This window comes from Geotrypetes seraphini, chromosome 14, assembly GCF_902459505.1.
Source record: "Geotrypetes seraphini chromosome 14, aGeoSer1.1, whole genome shotgun sequence".
Taxonomy (NCBI): Eukaryota; Metazoa; Chordata; class Amphibia; order Gymnophiona; family Dermophiidae; genus Geotrypetes; species Geotrypetes seraphini.
In genome coordinates this window covers 29,239,087-29,260,933 of record NC_047097.1, presented here as the reverse complement: position 1 = coordinate 29,260,933, position 21,847 = coordinate 29,239,087, and the positions used below count along the sequence as shown (strand labels likewise).

Sequence of the window (21,847 nt, the reverse complement as noted above, 5' to 3'; positions counted from 1 at the left end):
TCATTAGGGATATCCTGAAAACCTGACTGGCTGGTGGACCCCCAGGACAGTGTTGGGAAGGGAACCACTGCGACTAGACAATCCTTAAATCAGGAAAACAAACGTGTTCTCACTCTTCACGTATCGTCAACCAGTGGAAAGCGAGAGTCTGATTCCGTGATGTGGACTGTTGTTAATAACTGGGGATGTATGAACAGGAAAGTACTGTGTTTTCCCCACACAAATTAGTCTTGTTAAATATGGTAAACTAGGAAAAACAATTTGATGAGGTTTAAAATGAAAACACTTCGGGAACAGAATGTTTTTTCTCTCTCAATAACTTTCGGTGACTACACTCATAATAAGAAAATATGACTCAACAGCTAGTCTAGGCACTGATATTATTAGAGTGGTTTCTGGAGGACAAATAGAGATTATGGGATTTTTAAAAATGACGGGGGTCTTATGCATTGAAATGCACATGCATGGGATAAAGGAACAGATGAGGTCAACCAGTACAGTTTTGGATTTCAGCAGCAATGGGTCCAAAAAGGGATCATCTTTCTCCTGCTCCAGTGGCTTCATAAGGTGTAGGCAGGGAGTGGGGCCTTTGCTGAAGATGAGAATTTGCTAGGGGACTGGATTAGGGTATCACAGTGCCTTGTTCTGCATATGGGGTGGGAATCAAAACACAAGCTGCTTGTATTTTGAGTTTGGGATATGCAGGGGAACTAGAATTTCAAAACCCCCTTGCTCTTATATGCAGGAGGGATGGAATCTGTGATCTTTGAGCTGAGGGACAGAGGAAATGCCAATTTGTCATTTGGGGGATGGGCTGGAGGAACTTCAGTATTAGGAGAAGCTAATAATAAGGCAAACAAGTTCTAGCAACCTATAGGCAGATGTTCAGAACTCTGATGCTGTAAGGAACAGAGCCGGAAAATACTGCCGGGGCAGAGCCAATAAAAAAACTTTCCAGTTCTCATCGCTAATAGTATGCAAATCATACGTGTGTTGTTAGCACTGAGAATTGGGAAGTTAGGGGGAGGATCGTACATCATGCATGCGCACAATAATTTTGCAGTACGCATAATTCTTGTGTGCATGCCTAGGGGAAGAAAAGGGTTGAAAACAAAAGGAATTGACCCCAAAATATCCACAAAGAAGAAAATCCAGAGAAAACCAAAAAAACTCTGTGGAGTGACGATGTTCCTCAATGGACTTTATTGGAAAGTGTCAAAGTTCCAAAGGTACACTGAAATCATCCACATAAAATAATTCCATCCACATAAAAGTAAATCATCCACATAAGAGCCTTAAAGGACCTAGTCCGCTAGGGATACAGGACCCAACACGGTCCGCGTTTCGACAAAAAGTCTTCTTCAGGGGTCCCTGGGGGGTCCTATAAAGGTGAGTACGTGGGAAACAATTGTGTGGTGAACCGGAAGTGAGACACTGCTTGCATTTGCAATGGAAAAGGGTTGACCACCTCGCTCTCCTGCTCCCGCTGCCTAGTCATCAGCTTTTTTTCTCTTGCTCCTCCCTCCTCCCCATAATGCTCTTCCATCCTGAACAATAACTGCCTCTTCCACACGGACTCGTAGGTGCTGCTTTTATCGGTGAAGTGAGAGGAAACGGTTTTGCCTGTTTGAAGGAAAGAAGGCAATTAAAGTTTACATTGCTTAGGAAGCTTTATTTTCTTTGGAGCACAGACAATCTGCAGCCAGTAGAGGCTATCACAACCCAACGCCAGCTCCATGCTGATGGTAAATTTTATGCATTAGGGGATAGACTGTTCCTCTGTGCATTGGGATGGAATACTTAATAACCCCTTTTGCCTATATTTAAATATGATCACGGTAATCTTTCCCAGGCTACTAGCCTCTAAACATTGAGCATAGCTTTCCTCCCAGGCGGAAACAGGAAGCTGCATCAGAGGGGAAGCTTTGGGCTGAGCAACGCTTGCAGTTCCCGTACGTTCGGATTCCAAAGCAGCATTTGGATTCCGGGGCAAAAATTAATTTTAAAAAAAGTTCAGATTCCAAGTTGTTCGAGTTCTAGGGTGTTCGGATTCTGAGGTACCACTGTACTGCTATCAGAGTTCTTGTTAACGCTCGGAGATATGATCACATGTCTCTTTTTTTTAAAGGAGTACCATTGACTTCCCATTAAATTTTGCCTTATGCATAAGGCCTTAACCCTTGCATATGAGGCATTGCAATCAGGTCAACCAGATTACTTAGGAAAATTAGTTCCTTATAAGCCTATGTTCATTGACTGCTCATCAATTGGCTTTGCCTGTCGTTCATTTGGTATGTTTGGCATCAACGCAGAGGTCTGCCATTTTTGCAGCAGTTCCTCATCTTTGGAATTCTCCTCCGGTTATGATTCGTTCAGAACTGTCTTATGTAACATTTAGATCAACGGTTAAGGCATATCTTTTTGGTTTAGCATTTCTATGAGAATGTTTTGTAAATTATGATCCTGTTTTCTGGCAACTATTTAAACAAGATTTAAACAAATTTATTTTTCTTTGAGATTTGATTTTTTTAGATTTAACTAAATTTTTATATTTTATTTTTCTTCTGTTCTTTCTTTATTGTTCTTCTTTTGCTTTCCTATTTTTCATGGCATTCTTTTCATTTCTTGTTTTTATATTTTGTATATCATGCTGTTGGCAAACCGAAGTGCGGTTAAAGCTTTTAATAAACAAACATACCAGGAAGTTTTCCAGGGCTGCCTGCTAACACAAAAGCAGCTAGTAATGACTTTATGGATTGGCAGACATGGCCCCAGCAGTTTATAGAAGGAGAGGAACAGTTTGAACAGATTAATTTAAGCTAGGTCAGTTGCTGTTTGCTCACAACAGTACCACATCCAAATCTTCCTAGAGCCCTGTGGGCATCGGAGCATTTACCTCACCGACCCGCAATAGAAACCTCTACTGCAGCTTTGTAAATGCCAGCATTACTCAAACAAAATACAGTACAAACAAAATTAAAAATAAGACAAAATTGTCATTGATCACCTTGACGAACACGGTTTAATGAGGACCAGCCAGGACACGGTTTCAGCAAAGGCAGATCTTGCCTGATGAACTTGCTGCACTTCTTTGAGGAGTCAACAGGCAGATAGACAAGGGTGACTCAGTCGACATTGTATATCTGGATTTTCAGAAGGCGTTCGACAAGGTTCCGCATGGACGACTACTTCAGAAAATTGCGAGCCATGGAATCGAGGGTGAAATACTCACGTGGATTGAAAACTGGCTGGAGCATAGAAAACAGAGAGTGGGGGTAAATGGACAATACTCGGACTGGAAGAGTGTCACCAGCGGGGTGCCACAGGGCTCGGTGCTTGAACCCATGCTCTTCAACATCTTTATAAATGATGTGGACATTGGTATGACGAGTGAGGTGATTAAGTTTGCGAATGATACAAAGTTATTCAGAGTAGTGAAGTCACAGGGGGATTGCGAAGATCTACAAAGAGACATAATCAAGTTTGAGAAATGGGCAGCGACATGGCAAATGAGGTTCAACGTGGATAAGTGCAAAGTGATGCATGTCGGTAACAAAAATCTCATGCACAAATACAGTATGTCTGGGGCGGTACTTGGAGAGACCTTCCAGGAAAGAGACTTGGGAGTTTTGATCGACAAGTCGATGAAGCCGTTTGCACAATGCGCTGTGGCGGCAAAAAGGGTGAACAGAATGCTAGAAATTATAAAGAAGGGGATCACGAACAGATCAGAGAAGGTTATCATGCCGTTGTACCGGGCCACGGTGCGTCCTCACAATGGAGTACTGCGTCCAGCACTGGTCGCCATACATGAAGAAGGACACGGTACTACTCGAAAGGGTCCAGAGAAGAGCGACTAAAATGGTTAAGGGGCTGGAGGAGTTGCCGTACAGTGAGAGATTAGAGAAACTGGGCCTCTTCTCCCTTGTAAAGAGGAGACAGAGAGGAGATGTGATTGAAACATTCAAAATACTGAAGGGAATAGACTTAGTAGATCAAGACAGACTGTTCACACTCTCCAAGGTAGGGAGAATGAGAGGGCATTCTCTAAAGTTGAAAGGGGATAGATTCCGTACAAACGTAAGGAAGTTCTTCTTCACACAAAGAGTGGTGGAGAGCTGGAATGCTCTTGCGGAGTCTGTTATAGGGGAAAACTCCCTCCAGGGTTTTAAGACTAAGCTGGACAAATTCCTGCTAAACTGGGACATACACAGGTAAGCCTGGACTCATTTTAGAGCACTGGTCTTTGACCAGGAGGCCGCCGCGTGAGCGGACTGCTGGGCACGATGGACCACTGGTCTGACCCAGCTGCGGCAATTCTTATGTTCTTATGTTCTTAAGTTTAAGTGGCTTTAATTTTTATTCCCAATACTGCTTAAGATAATTTCTCATGACCCTTAAGAAAACCTCATTCTAAAGAATTCCCAAAAAATGAATTCCTTCCCCTGATAGATGACGAGACACATAGGAACATAAGAATAGTCTTACTAGGTCAGACTAATGGTTCATCCAGCCCAGAAATCTGTTTTCAGGGAGGCCAATCTTTCTAATCTTGGAGGATCCACATGAATTATAGAACCAAAGGTTTCTTCCAGATTCTTTATAAAGGACACAATTTGAGGTTGAGTTGCTAAATTCAACAGAGCCTCCAAAAGAGACTGGAAAAGTTCCTGGGATTCCCTTATCTCAGGAAGAATTAATGGATGGGGACGAGTTCAGGACAGTACCTAAAATCTTGGCGTATTCTTTGACCCAACTGGAGTCATAGGCTTATTCATGGGTCCTGTAACAATTGGTATGCAAACCTTTGGTTTAACAGTACCTTTGCACTTCCCCATACTTGCAAAAATAGGAAATCAAAATTTTTTTTAAACTCGGAGCTCCACGGACATGCTTCTTTGGGCACGCTCCTTTGGCCACACCCTGCAGCCATGCACCTCAAGGGCACTGGTGTTTTATGTACCAGGAAAGGTCTCCGATGATGTAGGGGGTTAACCCCACACTGCCTGATGTGCATTTATGCATTGGACCGCTATATGCACCCTTACAGAATAGCAATTGCCTATAGGTGTTTTGTTGCCACTTATGTGTGTAAGTGTACAATTACCCATGAGAATGCCACTTTGTACACTTATACACTCAAGTGGAGTGCAGAGAGCTGCATGGGAATGGGGATTACGGGCATTCTGTGGAACCTGCAGAATTCCCTTGGGGATGGAAGAAGTTGCCATGAGATTCCAGTGGGAGTGTAGTCAAAATATCTGGTGCCTTCAGAATGAGGCTTGGAAAGCTAAGAGAAGAAGCTGGAACACTCATTGGTTGAATAGTGAATACAATCCCAAAAAACACAGGAAGCTGTTGGGGTTGGGAAACGGAGGGCTGCAAGCAAATAAATAATAGCGTTGACTCATGCAGGTATGGGTGGGGATGGAATAGATTCAATCCAATCCTTGGTTTTATATACGGATTCATCCCTCCAGTAGGGCTCAACTCAGTTAACAAAATAATTATAGAACATGTTAGGAGTATTAAATTATAAACCTCATCCTTTAGGATCATTAATTTAAAGTAGAAGAATCAGTTAGGAATTTCTGAAACAAGTAGGTTGATAAACAAGGAAGAAGTCTAACTTCTGAAGGGAATTCATTCCAAATTTTTACAAACAAGAAAGCAAAAGATCGGTTGCACCAGTCTGTGTCCCATTATGTGCCAAATTGGTTTCAGGATGTTTGGGAGGTCTACAGATCATCCCGCGCTTTGAGATCGGATGGTAGCACACGATTGATATCTCAATCGGCTACGAAAATAAGGTATGTGGCCATACAACTAAAAATGTTTCTCTATGGAATAAATTACGGGGTCAATTAAGGCTATGTTCGGACCGTCTCAGCTTTAAGAGATTGCTTAAAACTAAGCTTTTTGTCGTTGCATATCTGTGAATTGCTCCCTAGGATTTGTGCCTCATGTAACTGTAATAATAGTGAAGGATGATATCAAGGAGTTTTAGGTTCCACTTCTTGAGTTGATTTGAATTATTGTTTAATGTTATGTATGTTATTTTGGAAACTGCTGAGACTCCAGTCGGTATATAAATGTTTTAGTTTTGATTTCTTTAACAGCAAGGTTATATTTTTGAATTCTCCAAAATTTTTTTTTTTTTTTTAATCTTTATTCATTTTTCATCTTACAACAAATACATATATATAAAACATTTGTCAATGAATACATCATTTGAAATTCTATCATTTATGATACTAATAGATTAAAAAAACTTTTTTCCCATCCCTCACACCCTTCCAATCTTACAAGAGAATAAAGAAAGAGGAAGAACTACAATATTTTGGATAGTAAAGAAGGGAAGGAAAGAACGAAAGGGCAGGGAGTCATAAGGGTAGCACTGGAGCTGGTAAAAAGTAAGAGTAGCATCCTTAAAAGGACGATCATAAGTCTTTAAATAGGAATGTTTTAAAATTTGATTTGAAGATGGTAAGTGATGTACTTTCTCGTAGGTAATTTGGAGCTGAATTCCACAACATAGGGGCGGTCACAGAAAAATGTTAATTCACATAGTGTTGATGTGTTTTAAAGATTGGACTGAAAGCAGATTTTGATTAATGGAACGGAGGCAGTGTTGTGAAGAATGTGGAATTAAGAGTCTATTAATGAAGGCCATCCTCTTTTTTTGTGGAGCCATATGGTAACCCTACCAATGTATATATGTTGTTTGGCAGGAGCTTGCCCAGGGCAGGATTAACCAGTAGGCCAAGTAGGCACATGCCTAGGGCCCAAAATGGTTAGGGTGGCCCGATGAAGGAGGGAATAACATTGTTTTTTTTAAAACGGCGATGGGCCCCTCCAGCATTGATCGGCAATGCGGCCTCCCCCCCCTCCCCAATCGACGGAAAGTAAGACAAGCAAGCAACGAAGGTAAGAAAGGCAACAGGAACTGTAATTGTGCAAGCGGTGCTGCTTGCCCAAAGCTTCCCTCTGACGCAGCTTCCTGTTTCCGCCTGGGTGTATGGTGGGGTGGGGCCCCAGTGTACTTGGGTGCCTAGAGGCCCTCGACGAATTAATCCTGCCCTGGCAGCTTGCCACATTATTCTAAGCGAACTAGATTTAAAGGGATTGTATCGAAGGTAACGGAGCACTGCTGTGCTGACATTGAAAGCAGCATGGAAGAGCAGCCAAATAATTAAAAGCTGCTTATTAATTTCAGCCTTCCAAGGAGAACTGCTGCAACTTATGCTAATTGTTACTGTATAAATTCTGGGACTTTTGTGTTTTCCCCACAACAGTCTCCTGTTAAGGCCCTTGGCCTAAAATACTGTGAAACTGGAAATGTTTTTACTCTGCTTGACTATGCTGTTTGGATTGGTGGCTGTTTCTAGGGTGTTGTGCATACAACCAGAGTATCTACCTGGACACTTTCATTTGTCATTTGTTTTCACTCTGCCCAAGATTTTCCCATAATAAATAGATTCAACAAGGCTTGAACTATTTCAGTACTGAATAGTATGAACTTGTGGCATTTTTACATAATTGTTGTTGCATAGTGACATTAAGGAGGATCAAAGGGCGTGTTTCTCGCAATACTTAGCTGGAATCGACATTTAAATAAGATTTCAGCCTCATGTAAAACATTGAGCAACAGTATGCTTTGTCTTCCTTTTGGTCCTTTTGAAAAGATGGTGCAATGAGAGCTCTATAGTTCTGCATTTCTCAGTGTAATCAGTTTAGTTTTTAGAATATTCGTAATGAATATGTACGAGAGAAACTATTATATACATATTTATTGCATGCACATTCACTACGGATATCCTGAAAACCAGAATGATTAGATGTGTGCCTTTAGCGTTGGATCGAGAATTACCGCTGTAGACTAAGCAACAAATCCTTCACTTTCTGAATATGCAAAAGAAACGACAGCCAAACAAGGTGTATCTTTGGGCCATACAGGCCATGTACTGGAGCCTGATCAGGTAAAGGGAGATCCTCTTGCATACACTCCCTTGATACCGGCATCGATGGCTCCGTTCTGAGGTCATTGGGGAGAGCGGGATAGAAAACAAACTCAATTAATAGAGTTAGCCACTGTCCCTCTCGACACTCCTTCCACAAGCGAGGTCAACTGCCCAGGTTGAAGGCTTGAAGCATTAAAGCAGTCCATCAGTCCTGCCACAGGAACTGCAGGGACAGCCTGCTGCCTTCTCCTCCTCTTTGGCATTAGGATACGCTCAATAAGTAAAAGAATTTTGAAAAGAAAAATCATGGAGAGCAGTCCAACATATTCCTTTCTGGACACCCCCTGAAAGTCCTTTAAATTATTCTAGTTCAGTCCTAGTGTCAGGCAAAATGACAACAAATGTTCATGGCATGAGCATCAACCACAACCTGCTGCTTGCGCCAGCGTCGGCTCTTCTTCTGACGTCATTTCCTGGACCCGCACCTAGGATGTGACGTCTGAGAAAGAGCCGATGCTGGCGCGAGCAGCAAGTTGGGGTTGCTGCTTGCATCACGAACGTTAAAGAGATCTGGGGGAAAGGAAGAGGCTTGCACGCGCGGATGGGGGTGGGGGAGGGGCACCACTGCCCCGGGCACCTCTCACCCTCGCTAGACCACTGCATCCATCGTATTGCTTAGCAATTCTATCTACTTTAGTTTCACTGTTGTTACAATTACCCATACATAGCTTAAAGAACTTTAAATAAATAACTCTCAAATGTAATTTTTTGTTGGCTTTGCAATTTTATAATTTCAATTATAATGTGCCGTGTAAAACATTTGCTCCGTTTAGTGTGCCAGAACTGAAAAAGTTTGAGAGACACTGCTGTATACCTTTCTTATGGCATTAAAAAACACTGAATGGAATACATCATGGGATGAATGCATAATGAAATGGATGAAATGTAAGTCCTAGATTCTGGAAAGAGAGAGGGAGATAAAATGTTAGTTCAACCTACATGAAATTGTGAAACTGCAGTCTTTCTTGTTCTGATTCAAAACAGAAAGCTGGTTCACAGTTTAGGGTAACTTTGAGAAACCACAACAGTATACACTGAAATGAGAGGTCAAGGGTTAACCTTCCACTCAAGAAAATAAGACTGCACAAATCTCCTCCAAACAAGTTTGCATCCAGGTTTAAATTGGCAAATTAAACTTGTTTGAGCAATCGGTCAGTTTTAACCTGTTTGGAAGTTGATCAAATACGTACTTTCAGGTTTGAACTAGCTGAAGATAACAGAGGCCTACAAAACCTTGGAATGTAAGGGCACAGCCGCACCTGAACCAGGCCAAAATTTACCATATGAAAGCGAGTAGATAAGGAGACCCTAGCCAAGATATCAATGGGATGAAGCGGCACTTTTTCTTGTAAAGCAACAACTGAGTCGAATATATTCCATGTATTAAAAAAGGAGGAAGGAACACCAAACGGTAGCCAGCGTGGTTAACAAGTGAGGTCAAGGAAGCTATTAAAGCTAAATGGGAATCCTTCAGAAAGTGGAAGAAGGATCTGACTGAAAATAATTGTAAACAGCACAAGGAATGTCAATCCAAAGGAAGGCAAAGAGAGACCTTGAATAGAAGATTGCACTGGAAGCAAAAACACACAATAAAAACTTTTTTAGGTATATTAAAAGCAAGAAGCCAGGAAGAGAATTGGGTGGATCGCTAGATGACCGAGGGATAAAAGGGACTCTCAAGGAAGACAAGGCCATAGCGGAGAGATTAAATGAATTCTTTGCTTCGGTCTTCACTGAGGAAGATGTGGAGGAGTTACTGGTACCAGAAATGGTATTCAATTCTGATGAATCAGAGAAACTCGAACAAATCTCTGTAAAACTGGAAAATGTAATGTGCCAATTTGACAAAATGAACAGTAGCAAATCGTCTGGACAGGATGGTATGCATCACAGAATGATGATAGAATTGAAAAATGAACTTGCAGAGCTGTTGTTAGTAATTTGTAATTTTTCTTTAAAATCTAGCATAATACCTGAAGACGAGGGTGGCCAATGTGATGCTGAATTTTAAAAAGGGTTTCCAAAGGAAATTATAGACTGGTGAGTCTAACATCAGTGCCGGGCAAAATGGTACAGACTATCATGAAGAACAAAATGACAGAACATATAGATTAATGAGAGAAAGCCAACATGGATTTAGTCAAGGATAATCTTGCCTCATCAGTCTATTGCATTTCTTTGAAGAGGTGAATGAACATGTGGATAGAGATGAACCAGTTGATATTGTGTATTTGGATTTTCAAAAGGCATTTGACAAAGTACCTCATGAAAGACTTCTGAGGAAATTAAATCTCACGGGATAGGAGATAATATACTATTATGGATTAAGAAGTGGTTGAAAGACAGAAAACAGAGAGTAGGTTGAAATGGTCAAGATTCTCAATGGAAAAGGGTAAATGGGTTCCCCGGGGGTCTGTGCTGGGACCACTGCTTTTTAACATATTTATCAATAATCATCATCAGCAAGTTGATTTGCCAATGCTGACATTGCAAGCATGCTCAGTTCTTACACGTGAACTTAGCATGCTTAAGAACGGAGAATGCTCATAGTGATGACATCAAAGCCCTAATCTGCTGCTGATGACTGCCACACTTTAGCAGACTTGGGGCAGCTCTGGATTTTTTTCACCTGCTGGGGCTTGAGGATTCTTAGAAGCTATATAACTGGTATGCCTGGATGCTGGGAAGGCCCGAGGCAAAAGTGGATAGGTTAATTCAGACGAACCCATAGCTGTGGCCCTGCATGCGAGATACGCAGATAAAGACATGAAAAAAGGTAAGAGTACAATGTGAACATTCACGGGTGTAATTTTTAAAGGGGTTTTTGCAAGGAAAAGCATTTGTTACTCATGTAAATAAATTCGACCATGTGACAAAATATTACCAAAAATTGCACTGGCGAGAATACTGTTTAAGTTTGGTTGTATATGTTTTAAGTCTTTATATGGTCTTTTACCTAGTTATTTTCTTGACCACTTTGAATTTGTTAGTAGAAAACACCCTACATGGGGTTTGCGGATATTTGACTTTCCATCTATTAAGGGATGTGTTTACAAACGATTCTTTGGCAGAATTCTATCTTATCAGGCCAGTATATGAGATAAACATCTCGGCAATTTTATATTAAGTTCCAACAACTATCTGGCATTTCGAAAATTGTTAAAAACATACTTATTTGGTAAATTTTTTAACTAACTATGTTATGTCAAGTGAAAAGTATGTCTGGTGTCCAGAAGGCCTGCGTATAGCCATATTCAAGGGCAGAGTTTGGGAAGTCATGACTTACACAAAATCTTTATAAAATACACACACTTTACATGCAAACAGTTATGCCTACTCTTAAACAGACTTAAATGTGCACTGCTTCCACGTAGGTGTAATTTACTGCTTTGCCCAACAATTTGACAGACACATAAGTGCTTAAAAGTCTTTACAGCAAATATATGAACTAGGCCCTACCTGGCCTTCACACATAGGTGACCCTCTCTGAGAATAAACAGGCTGACATCAACAGCTAATGGCAGACAGGGCTAGGATGGAAGATCATCTGTACTGAAGTCTACTGTAGAGGAAGATCTTAGCTGAACAGCCAAGTGTTGTTTCTGTGCAAAGCTTAAAATCTATTTTATTGCACTTACTGGGTGCAAAGCAGCTGAAAACACAAAGCCATATGCATACTGTTATCAGTAGTGGGGACGACAGAAGGGCCTACTAGGAGGATCAGTTACCTTTTCAAGTGTAGGCGAGCAACAGCTGGAAGAGATATTCAGCAGATGATTAATTTGAACTTTTCGGATGAGAACTTTATAAACTTTTTTCCATGCAGAAACTCAGGTTTTATGTGCACAAAGGGCCTGATTCTCTTTAGGACGCCGATCTTGGTGGAAACCTAAGAGGCAGCCACTGATCACGTGTCATTCACGCATTGGCGTCCTAAAGAGAATCACATTTTCATTGATGAACAGATGCTTTAAATGTAGGCCAGCATTTTTACAGGCCTGCATTTAAGGCGTCTGCCTCACACCTATGAAAATGTATAAGGACGTTTAAGCCCAAGGCCACTTCCAGGCAAAACCATACCTACACAAAACCCGCCTTGTCCATGCGTAAGCGTCCCTACGCATCTCCGTAGATGAACTATGGCTGCCTAAAATGAAGGCATCTTTCCTCAAACAATTTTTTTTTAATGTGCATCCCGATTGGCTACTAGAAGCTTGGTAGGATGCCTATCACCGCCTGGCAATCAAGACGCGTACTTCAAGAATTGGACCCAAAAGAACTAGGGTGGAACGGGGAGTGACTTCGGCAGAACAGGATGGGGCTGGGTGGACCTGGGTGGGCCTGGAGGGCAGGGTCACTTTTCCAGATTTTCCAGTCATACGATCTGGTAAGCCTACCTCATAGGTACTTCTATTTTATAAAGATACCGGCTAATAAATTCCTTCTTACCCTTTTAACCTAGGCACCCTATTATAAAATTATCCCCTTGAAGCTAAAGCAAAGTGTTTGAATTTTTTCTTGATCCCAATCAGAAGCTAATTTAGCTCCTGCAAAATTGGTCTCATGCCTGGATATTTGGTCAACCCAGATTTAGCAGTCTGTAAAAGTTGGAGGAAGCAATGTTCTCTCTCAGTGTGGCCAGGTGGAAATGAGGCTTTAGCCCACCCCTTTGCAATGGCAGGTATGTAAGGTTATTCCCTGCCCTCTTTTCACCCCTTCTGGAACCCATGCAACTGTGTCCGAGTTTGCATTTATACGCACAGAAAAAAAACAAAAAAAGGTGTTGGTGGCAGTTCTATAAATTGGCCATGGATGATGTAATTTTGGGGGGGCAGCCAGCATGCTAAAAATCGTGAATAATCGAAGTTGTGAGTGCTGAAACCGCAAGTATGGAGGGAGAAGTATAAAGTGGTGTACCAAGCTAAATAAACTAGAAACTTGAGACAGGTGCTGAGAAAAGAGACAGAGGAGCAAATGCTGGGGAAAAGGGAGATGATCTGGAGCAGGTGCTGGAGGAAAGAGAAAGAAGGGGAAAGAAGCAGGTGAGTAGATGCTAAGGAAAGGAGGAAAAACAGAAACTGGGGATGTAGGCATACAGCAAATTCTGAGAAAGAGGGTTAAAGATTGCAGATGCTAAGAATGGAGGCAAAGGGGAATTTGAAGATGCTGAGGGAGGATAAAGCAGGGAGCAAATGTGGAAGGGAGAAAAAAACAAAGCAGGAGCAGATGCTGGATGAAGGAAGCAAAAGAAGCAGGTGACAGACTGAAGAAAGGGGGAAAGGCAGAGGACAGAAGATGTAGAAAAGGATAGAAATAAATGACTGATGGAGGCAAGTTGCTAGGAACACAGAAGGCTGGGAAAGGAGGCATTATATGGATGAAGAATGATATGAAGATGGAGGAACGGGAGAAGGCAGTGAAAGAGTTGGGGACAGACATAGGAGAAGCCACTGCTTGCCCTGGATTGGTGGCATGGATTGCTGCTACTATTTGGGATTTTACCAGGTACTTGTGACTTGGATTGGTCTCTGTGAAGATGGGAAACTGGGCTAGATGAACCGTTGGTCTAACCCAGTAAGGCTATTCTTATGTTCTTCTGTGAGCCAAGTATAGGACAATCAAGCCATTGTGACCTCACTGATGAGGTTGGCATTATGACATCACAATCTCAGCTCTGGAATGTTACTACTCTTTGGGTTTCTGTCAGGTACTTGGGACCTGGATTGGCCACTGTGGCTAGATGGGCCATTGGTCTGACCCAGTAATGCTATTCTTATGTTCTTAATGATAAAAATGGAGGAATAGGAAGCCTGGACAGAGGGATTGGTAATGGAATAAAAGGATATGAGAAAAGATTGGAATGAAGGGAAGAAATGGAAGTTGAGAAGAGAAAGATGGAGAGAATGAAGGATAAAAGAGATGGAGCACAGGTGGCAACACTGTGATAGGAAGAACATATTTGGGTGAGAGTGGAGGGTTGAAACAGTTCATGAGAGAAGATCCCCCTGCCCCCACTTGCAGAGTTACATATGCTTCAATAGTGCACCCACAAACAAGCACTCACATTCACTCTCCCCCAGGAAAGTATATGTCCAACAGCTGTGGACACCCACACAGAGGGTATATTGATTAGGTTAGATGCACTAGAATTTTTCTCCTGTTTTGGGATCTATGGAAAAAAAATTTAACGTGTTCAGCCACATTAAGATAGGCGGAAATATTTGCATGGCAGTCTGCCCGGTAGGTGTATGCATTCATTGTCACTCATTCTCTTCATTAAAACACCTTTAAAATTTTTAGTGTTCATAAAAATAACTCAATGCACATTAACCTACAAAATAGCTTATGTACTAGCAAAACTGCATGGATTAAAATGTTGTAATGCAACTTAAAAAAAAAAAGAGAGTGTGGCAATGTGGTTAGAGCATCCTGAGGTTGTGGGTTCAAACCCCACGCTGGTCTTTCTGGACCTCAGCAAGACACTTAATCCTTCACTGCCCCAGGTACATTAGATAGATTGTGAGCCTACCAGGTCAGAGAGGGGAAATGCTTGAGCTCCTTTGACAGGACAGGCTAAAAAATCAAATAAATAAAAACCAAGTGTGTGAACTAAACCAAAACAATTTTTAAAAAAGAGGGAAAGAAAGCTAAATTTTCTGACAATGAACTAAAACTTTTTTTTTTTTTTTGCCTGCTCTCCTCCCTATTTCTTTTTTTAATCCCTTTTCTCACCATTCTTCACTCAGTCCAATGCAACATCTGTCGCATCACAAACACCCCAAGGTGGACCATTTCCAGTCAGCTCATACACATAAGAGACCATTATAGTAAAAAATTTAAGACAAGAGGGGGTGTTCGCAATACCTTCAAGCAAATTCACCTGCTTTTCACGGCATTGCTTTATTCTACCTGACTAAATTGACCAACAAGTAAGAAATTAATTTGGTCGCATTAAAATACTCCTGGATCAACAGCTGGACACGCTATCACTATACACATCTGGCAAAATCTGTAATCTCTGTTCAGCAGACCAGCTGGAAAATAACAAAGAAATATGCCACTTCACTTCTGCTAAAGTGTATGACAGCATTTCAGGCTGTAAAACAGTTTCAGAAACTTTGGTGTATCTGTTTGTGTGGGCACAAGTGAGACCGGCTTGAGTGTGACCCAACCGAGCAGAGTACCAGAAAATGCTGTACTTCAGGATGTCTGTACACTGACAGGTTGATATGTGAGGATATTACAAAACACCTGCTGGCTAACAATTGTTCATTCACAATGGAACAAAATGAAAAACTCAGTGAATGGAGTTTTATTCTGTTTTTAGGGTGCAATATATTAAACATCCTACAACACAACTGGATTTCAGTTACCATATTTCTATTCCGCCTACAGAACAAAGTTTCTCAAGCCATAAGTACAATACTATGGGGTGCTGGAAAGTTCTCAGCTCAACCAAGAAGAGAATGACGTGGCTTTGGTTTAATCAATGATCTGAAACAATGCGAAAACAGAGAATTTCATTTTTGCAGATTGGCACAATGAAATAAGATGACACTATTTTCGGCTACAGTGGCAGAATAACACTCAGAATTTAGGAAGTTGGTTGGTTGGGCTGAGAACTTTTCAGCACTCCCTCGTAATAAGTGATGAGCAAACAGCGAAGGAAGACTCTGGTGCTCAATATCTTTTATTAATATGTCATGACTCGACACGATTGTGTTTCGGCCCAAAGGGCCTGCCTCAGGAGTCTGAACACATACATATAAATGATACATATAAAAATACATATAGAACTGCATACAAATTTTAAACTTAAAAAAAAAATGATAACCTTAATAAAACTCATAAAAACTTGACATAATATAAACATATAGTTTCTAAAAATGCATATGATGAATACAAACATTGATAGTCTCATAAAAAAAGACTTGAAGTAATGTAAACAGCAAAAGAAACTGGACTAAAAATGACTAAGAACATATATATTATTTGAAAATACATCCTTTATATAAACCCCTCCAGCCTACATTACAATTTTACTCTAATGAAAACACATTTACCCCAAATTTGCATTGTAGAGATCAAAGGCAGCAAATATTTTGACTTAGTTTTAATGATTTGTACTTACTTGGATACCTGTAGTAAAAATCATTTTGAATATCAAGACTGATATTTTCTGTTTTCTTAAATTCTGCCCAGGAAGGATTAGCCTCATTGTTATAACGTACAAAAACCCCAAACAGGATGATCATGGCAGTCTCCCAGACAAAGCAGATCAAGGGAAGCTTCCAGCGCATGTACGTATTTTTTAACATTGTTATTTTGTTAATGATTTCTATAAATAAAAATTGAATATCTTGAACAAAAAAAATTTGTTAGGAAAGAAGTGAGAGCCTTGGCCTGTAAAAAGCAAATGTAGCACAAATGGTGCAAGGGAGTATTGAGGGAGCCTTGCAATTAGGAAGAGTTCCCTCACTCTATATACTGTAGTTATTTAGGAGGTGTATCAGCCCAGAGCATCAGTCAAGTGAAAGCTCTGCCCCTAGACAATGCTGAGGGAGGAGATTCAGAGGAAAGAGGACACCTCCCAAGCCTGTTTCTTTTACCAACTCCTAACACTGCCTTAAACTTTCAAAGCTCAAAGAAAGGGTTGCATCACACAAGACAGGTTGATGATGGTGGAGAAGGGCGAGCTGGTAAAGGTCATTTAAGTTACCCAACTAGGTTCTGAAGAAAAGTGAACAAAAAAACAAAAAGAAACTCTTCAGAGCAAAGTGCAGTGTGTACCACAAGTCTGAGCCAACTGTTTACACATCAACTATTCTCAGCTGAATTACACAAATCCACTCCAACCTCAATCCACTTGTGTACTCTAGCAAAGTTTTCTGACAGGATATTTGGAATAAGGGCTAATTGGTAAATTCTTTATCAGCTTAAATTTCATTTCCAAGAATGGAAGAATCTGCCTACTTCTCTAAAAGCATTTCATCTTACGAGGGGCCATTGAAAAGTTCTCAGCCCGACCAACAAAGTTGGGGCAGTCTCCATCGAGGGCTATACACTTACCCCCTCTTCTACAAAGCCGTGCGGCAACAGCCCTGAAGCCTTTTAAATCTTGGCTTTGTAGAAGAGGGGGGGGGGGAGGTTAGTCCAGTGATTTTCCACTTTTTTCATTCCGTCAGAAAAATACGGAAAGAAAAAAGTAGAAAATCACTGGACTAAGGGGTTCGTAATCAAAACGAAAATATGTCTAAAAACCCACCTAAATTGACACTTGAATGATCAAAAAGACAGGTCATCTAAGTGCTGATAATTGGTAGTTTGACAGGTTGCCTGTACGGAATGTATATGTTTTGACTTAGACGAAGTCAAAACAGGTATAAGTTCCAGATTGGGCCACTGAGCTAATCTCAGCTGCTACGACTTGACTCATGCACATTTATATTACGTAGGTATTTAAATGTCTCTATCATATTTCCCCTCTCCCGCCATACGCCTTATCACGAAGATCACACACCATTTTAGTAACCTTCCTCTGGACCGACTCCATCCTTTTTATATCTTTTTGAAGGTGCGACCTCCAGAATTGTACACAATATTCTAAATGAGGACTCACCAGAGTCTTATACAGAGGCATCAATACCTCCTTTTTCCTACTTGCCTTACCTCTCCCTATGCAACCTAGCATCCTTCTAGCTTTCGCCGTCACCTTTTCAACCTGTTTGGCCACCTTAAGACCATCACATACAATGACACCCAAGTCCCGCTCTTCCGTCATGTACATAAGTTCTTCACCCCTCTAAACTGTACCGTTCCCTTGGGTTTTTGCAGTCCAGATGCATGACCTTGCACAATGGACCACTGGTCTGACCCAGCAGCGGTAATTCTTATGTTCTTAGCATTAAATTTTAGCCAAATTTCAGACCATTTTTCAAGCTTCTCATGTTATTCGCACCATCCAGCGTGTCTACTCTATTGCGGATTTTGGTATCATCTGCAAAGAGGCAAATCTTACCCAACAACCCTTCAGCAATATCAATTCCAGACTTCATTCCTTTCATCTAGCTGCCCCCTATGCCTGGAATAAATTGCCCAAGTTTGTCTGCCAAGCCCCTTCTCTTACTTTGTTTAAAAGCAGACTGAAAACCCACCTGTTTGATATAGCCTTCTATCCATAACCCTACTCCCCACTGCTCACCAACCCAGCCAGCAGATTAACCGTTCCCCATAACTGTATCCATGACATCCTGTTTGTCTGTCTTGTCTGTTTAGCTTGTAAAGCTCTTTCGAGTAAGGATGGTCTTCTGGTTGCGTTATAGAAACACGATGGCTCTGCATTAAATGCGTGCCCTGTGTGGAAAATGCAAGACAGAGGCTGACCACTCCCTTTGCAGCTGCTGCACATTAATTCATGTGTTAAACATGTGCTGTCTGCAAAACCAACTGCATTATAGTAACAGGGTCCCTTCATTTGTACTTTTTTTAAGGAATGCACCTTGTTTGTAACAGAGGGTCCCTTTACAGTGAGTCCTGGCACAGCAAATGCAACGCAGCCCATAGGAATTGAATGGGCTGCTTTGCATTTACCACATGGGTATTGTTACTGCAGCTTTGTAAAGGGAGCCCAGAAAGAGAACATAAGAATTGCCTCTGCTGGGTCAGACCAGTGGTCCATTGTGCCCAGCAGTCCGCTCCCATGGCGGCCCCTAGGTCAAAGACCAGCGTCCTAACCGAGACCAGCCCTACCTGCGTACGTTCCAGTTCCGCAGGAACTTGTCTAATTTTGTCTTGAATCCCTGGAGGATGTTTTCCCCTACGACAGCTTCTGGAAAAGCATTCCAGTTTTCCACCACTCTCTGGGTGAAAAAGAACTTCCTTATGTTTGTACGGAATCTATCCCTTTTTAACTTTAGAGAAAAACGACCCTATCTGTCCCAAAGGCTCACAATCTAGCTAAAGTACCTGATAAACTAAAAATTATATAATAACAACATATAATATATTTCCAAATCAAAGAAATAGAAAAAATAGAAATAATGAAAGAAGATAAAAAATTAAAAATAAAATAAAACAAATTTAAGAGATAGAAAAGTCTCTGAAGTGGCCTGATAGCAAACAGTCCTATTTTAGTGCAAGTTTTACTACAACTCCCGGCCTAGCACACTTCACAGATCCATCACTGGCAGAGCTTGAGAGCATCAAAGAAATGAATATTTCTAAAACATATCCACTAAAAATGTTAGATGAAAAAAATAAACCCAAATCAACACGAATCAGTACAAATTAATACAAGTTAAGGCGGAACTGCAGAATTGGTGGGGCAGATTCTGCATTAGAGTAAGAGAGGTGAGAGGTAGAGAATGACACAGGAACAATTTGTCCCCACCCCTATGACTTCTGTCCCTGCAAGCTCTGTCCTCATCTGCACAAGCCTCAAACTCAGGGACTGAAGTGCCCATCACACTACTAGCTGTTCTTTCTTATTCCAGACCAGAAGAGCTCACACTTTGGAGTGGACCCCAGAGAGGATCAAAGTGCTTCTGGAATGAGATTTTGTTACTTGACTTTCACAAATCCAGGTACAGTTTGTAGGTTTCTGTCCAAGTAGGCTAATGACTTAAGATGTAGATGAGGCAACTTGCCCAAGGTTACAAGGAACATTAGCGGGAAAAGCAGAATTTGAATGCTGGCTTCCTTTGACCCTTAGTTTACTGCTCTAATCACTAGGCCAGTGGCATAGTAAGGAGAGGCGGTCTGCTGCAGGTGCCATCTTGGTGCCGCCTCCCCTCCCCCACTACTGCGCGCATGCCTGCCTTCCCTTCCTCCATATCTCTTTAACTTTCCTGGCACTAGCAACAACCCTGACCTGATGCTTGCGCCAGTGTTGGCTCTTCTTCCAATATCAGTTCCTGGGCCCAAGCCTAGGAAGTGCCACCAAAGGAAGAGCCGACGCTGGCACAAACAGCGGGCTGGGATTGCTACATGCGCCAGGAATGTTAAACAGGTACGTGGGAAGGGAAGGGGCGTGTCAGGAGGAAGCAGGGTAGGAACGGATTGGGCGCCTCTCACCTTCGCTATGCCACTGCACTAGGCTGCTCTTTATACTGCTTGTCTACCTAAGGCAGTTTTCGTAACAACTTATGCTTAGATTCATTTTCCAAGAAGACTTTAAGCCAAGCCATACCTAGACCCTTAGTTTAGCTTGCCTTGCGCAGCTCTAGAGTTCACACAAGTTCATAAGTAAGGTGATGAGCTCAGTTATTGTTAATCATCAAAATACATTTAATTTCCAGTTGAATGAACACTGAAAGGTTAGAGTTAAAAATCATTAGGTGTCACAGCTAGTTATAATACACCCTTTCCCTTGAAACTGAGCCATCCACCCACCAATTAAAATACAAAATTAATAATGAAAGAAAGGAGTGGGACATCTTTTTGATATATAGAAGAAGAATGGGTGTGCTAGCTTCAGTGAAAATTGTTCCACTCCCTGTGCCCCTTCTCTTCCACCCCAAAACAACCCTGCCAAATGGTTTTATCCTAAAGAGCCAAAAACATCTATCTAAACAAAGGATGGGCAACCACAATACTCAAGGGTCATAACCCAGTTGGGTTTTCAAGATTTCCACAATGAATATGTATGAGATCTATTTGCATACAATGGAAGTAGTACATGCAAATCAATCTCATTAATACTCAGCGGAAATCTCGAAAACCTGACTAGATTGTGTCTCTCTAGAACCATGTTTGCCCATCTTATCTATGATCTATGTCATTTAGCAAACACTAACTCATGCTAAAATGAACTATCATGCTTTGTTTTTTATTAGGAAATAAAAAAAAGATGCAGAGGAGTAGGGGGTCTGACACAATGTCTTCCAGCCAATGTAAAATTTCATAATATCAAGTCTTTTTTTTTTTCCAATGTAAAATTTAATCAGGTCAAAACTGAAGATGGAGCCATGTTTCGGTGGACACCCACCTGCATCAGGAGTCTCAAATTTTTATACCACGTAAGAATTATCCCCCTCCCCTTTATGAAGCCACATTAGGCTTTTTTATCGCCATCCACGGCAGTAAAAGCTGACACTCATATGAGCATCAGAGCTTTTACTACCTAAAGCTGCTTTGTAAAGAGGGGAGGGGTTAATGATCCCAAAACCCCCAGGAAAACCAATTTGAAAATCTCTCACTGTGCTTCACAAAGAAGCTTCCTGCATTAGCATGTTAATTCATTTTAACATGTGTTATTTCAGGTTAGTGTGTGTTGAAACAAAATTATACTCATGAAAGTGAGAAGCAATGAGAAATCAGATTGAATATTTCCTTTCACACATCTCTGGCTAGGGAGGAGAGTGTGGTGCAATGGTTAGAGCTACAGCCTCAGCATCCTGCACAAGTCATTTAATCCTCCACTGTCCAGATACATTAGATAGATTGTGAGCTCCCTGGGAAAGATAGGGAAAATGCTTGAAGTACCTGTATGTAAACCATTTTGAATGTGGTTGTAAAACTACAAAAAGGTGGCATACAAGTCCCAATCCCTTTCCCTGATGTCATAATGCCTGGCAGAAACCCAAATAGTAGCAACATTCCAAAGCTCATATTGTGATGTCATAATGCATCATTCCTCCAATGCCTAGGAGCCAACTTCATCAGTGATGTCACAATGGCTTCATTGTTCTATACTTGGCTCACTTCTGATCTCATATTGGAGGAGAGTGTGGCATAATGGTTGGAGCTATAGCCTCTGCACCCTGAGGTTGTGGGTAGAGAATGACATGGTGGTTGTTACCCGCGGCTAGCCGCAGGTAACCCACTGA

The 21,847-nt window shown here is 41.4% G+C and overlaps 1 protein-coding gene across 1 annotated transcript in view; it reads right to left on the bottom strand.

The window, feature by feature from the left end:
• The window catches only part of RHCG (Rh family C glycoprotein), a 47,741-nt gene extending 31,277 nt beyond the window's left edge, over positions 1–16,464 (bottom strand). The window contains exon 1 of the mRNA XM_033920612.1: positions 16,153–16,464. Within this exon, the coding sequence (XP_033776503.1) occupies positions 16,153–16,339 (187 nt within the window). The 5' untranslated portion in view covers positions 16,340–16,464. The remainder of the gene's footprint in view (positions 1–16,152) is intronic.
• Between the last annotated feature and the right edge of the window lie 5,383 nt (positions 16,465–21,847).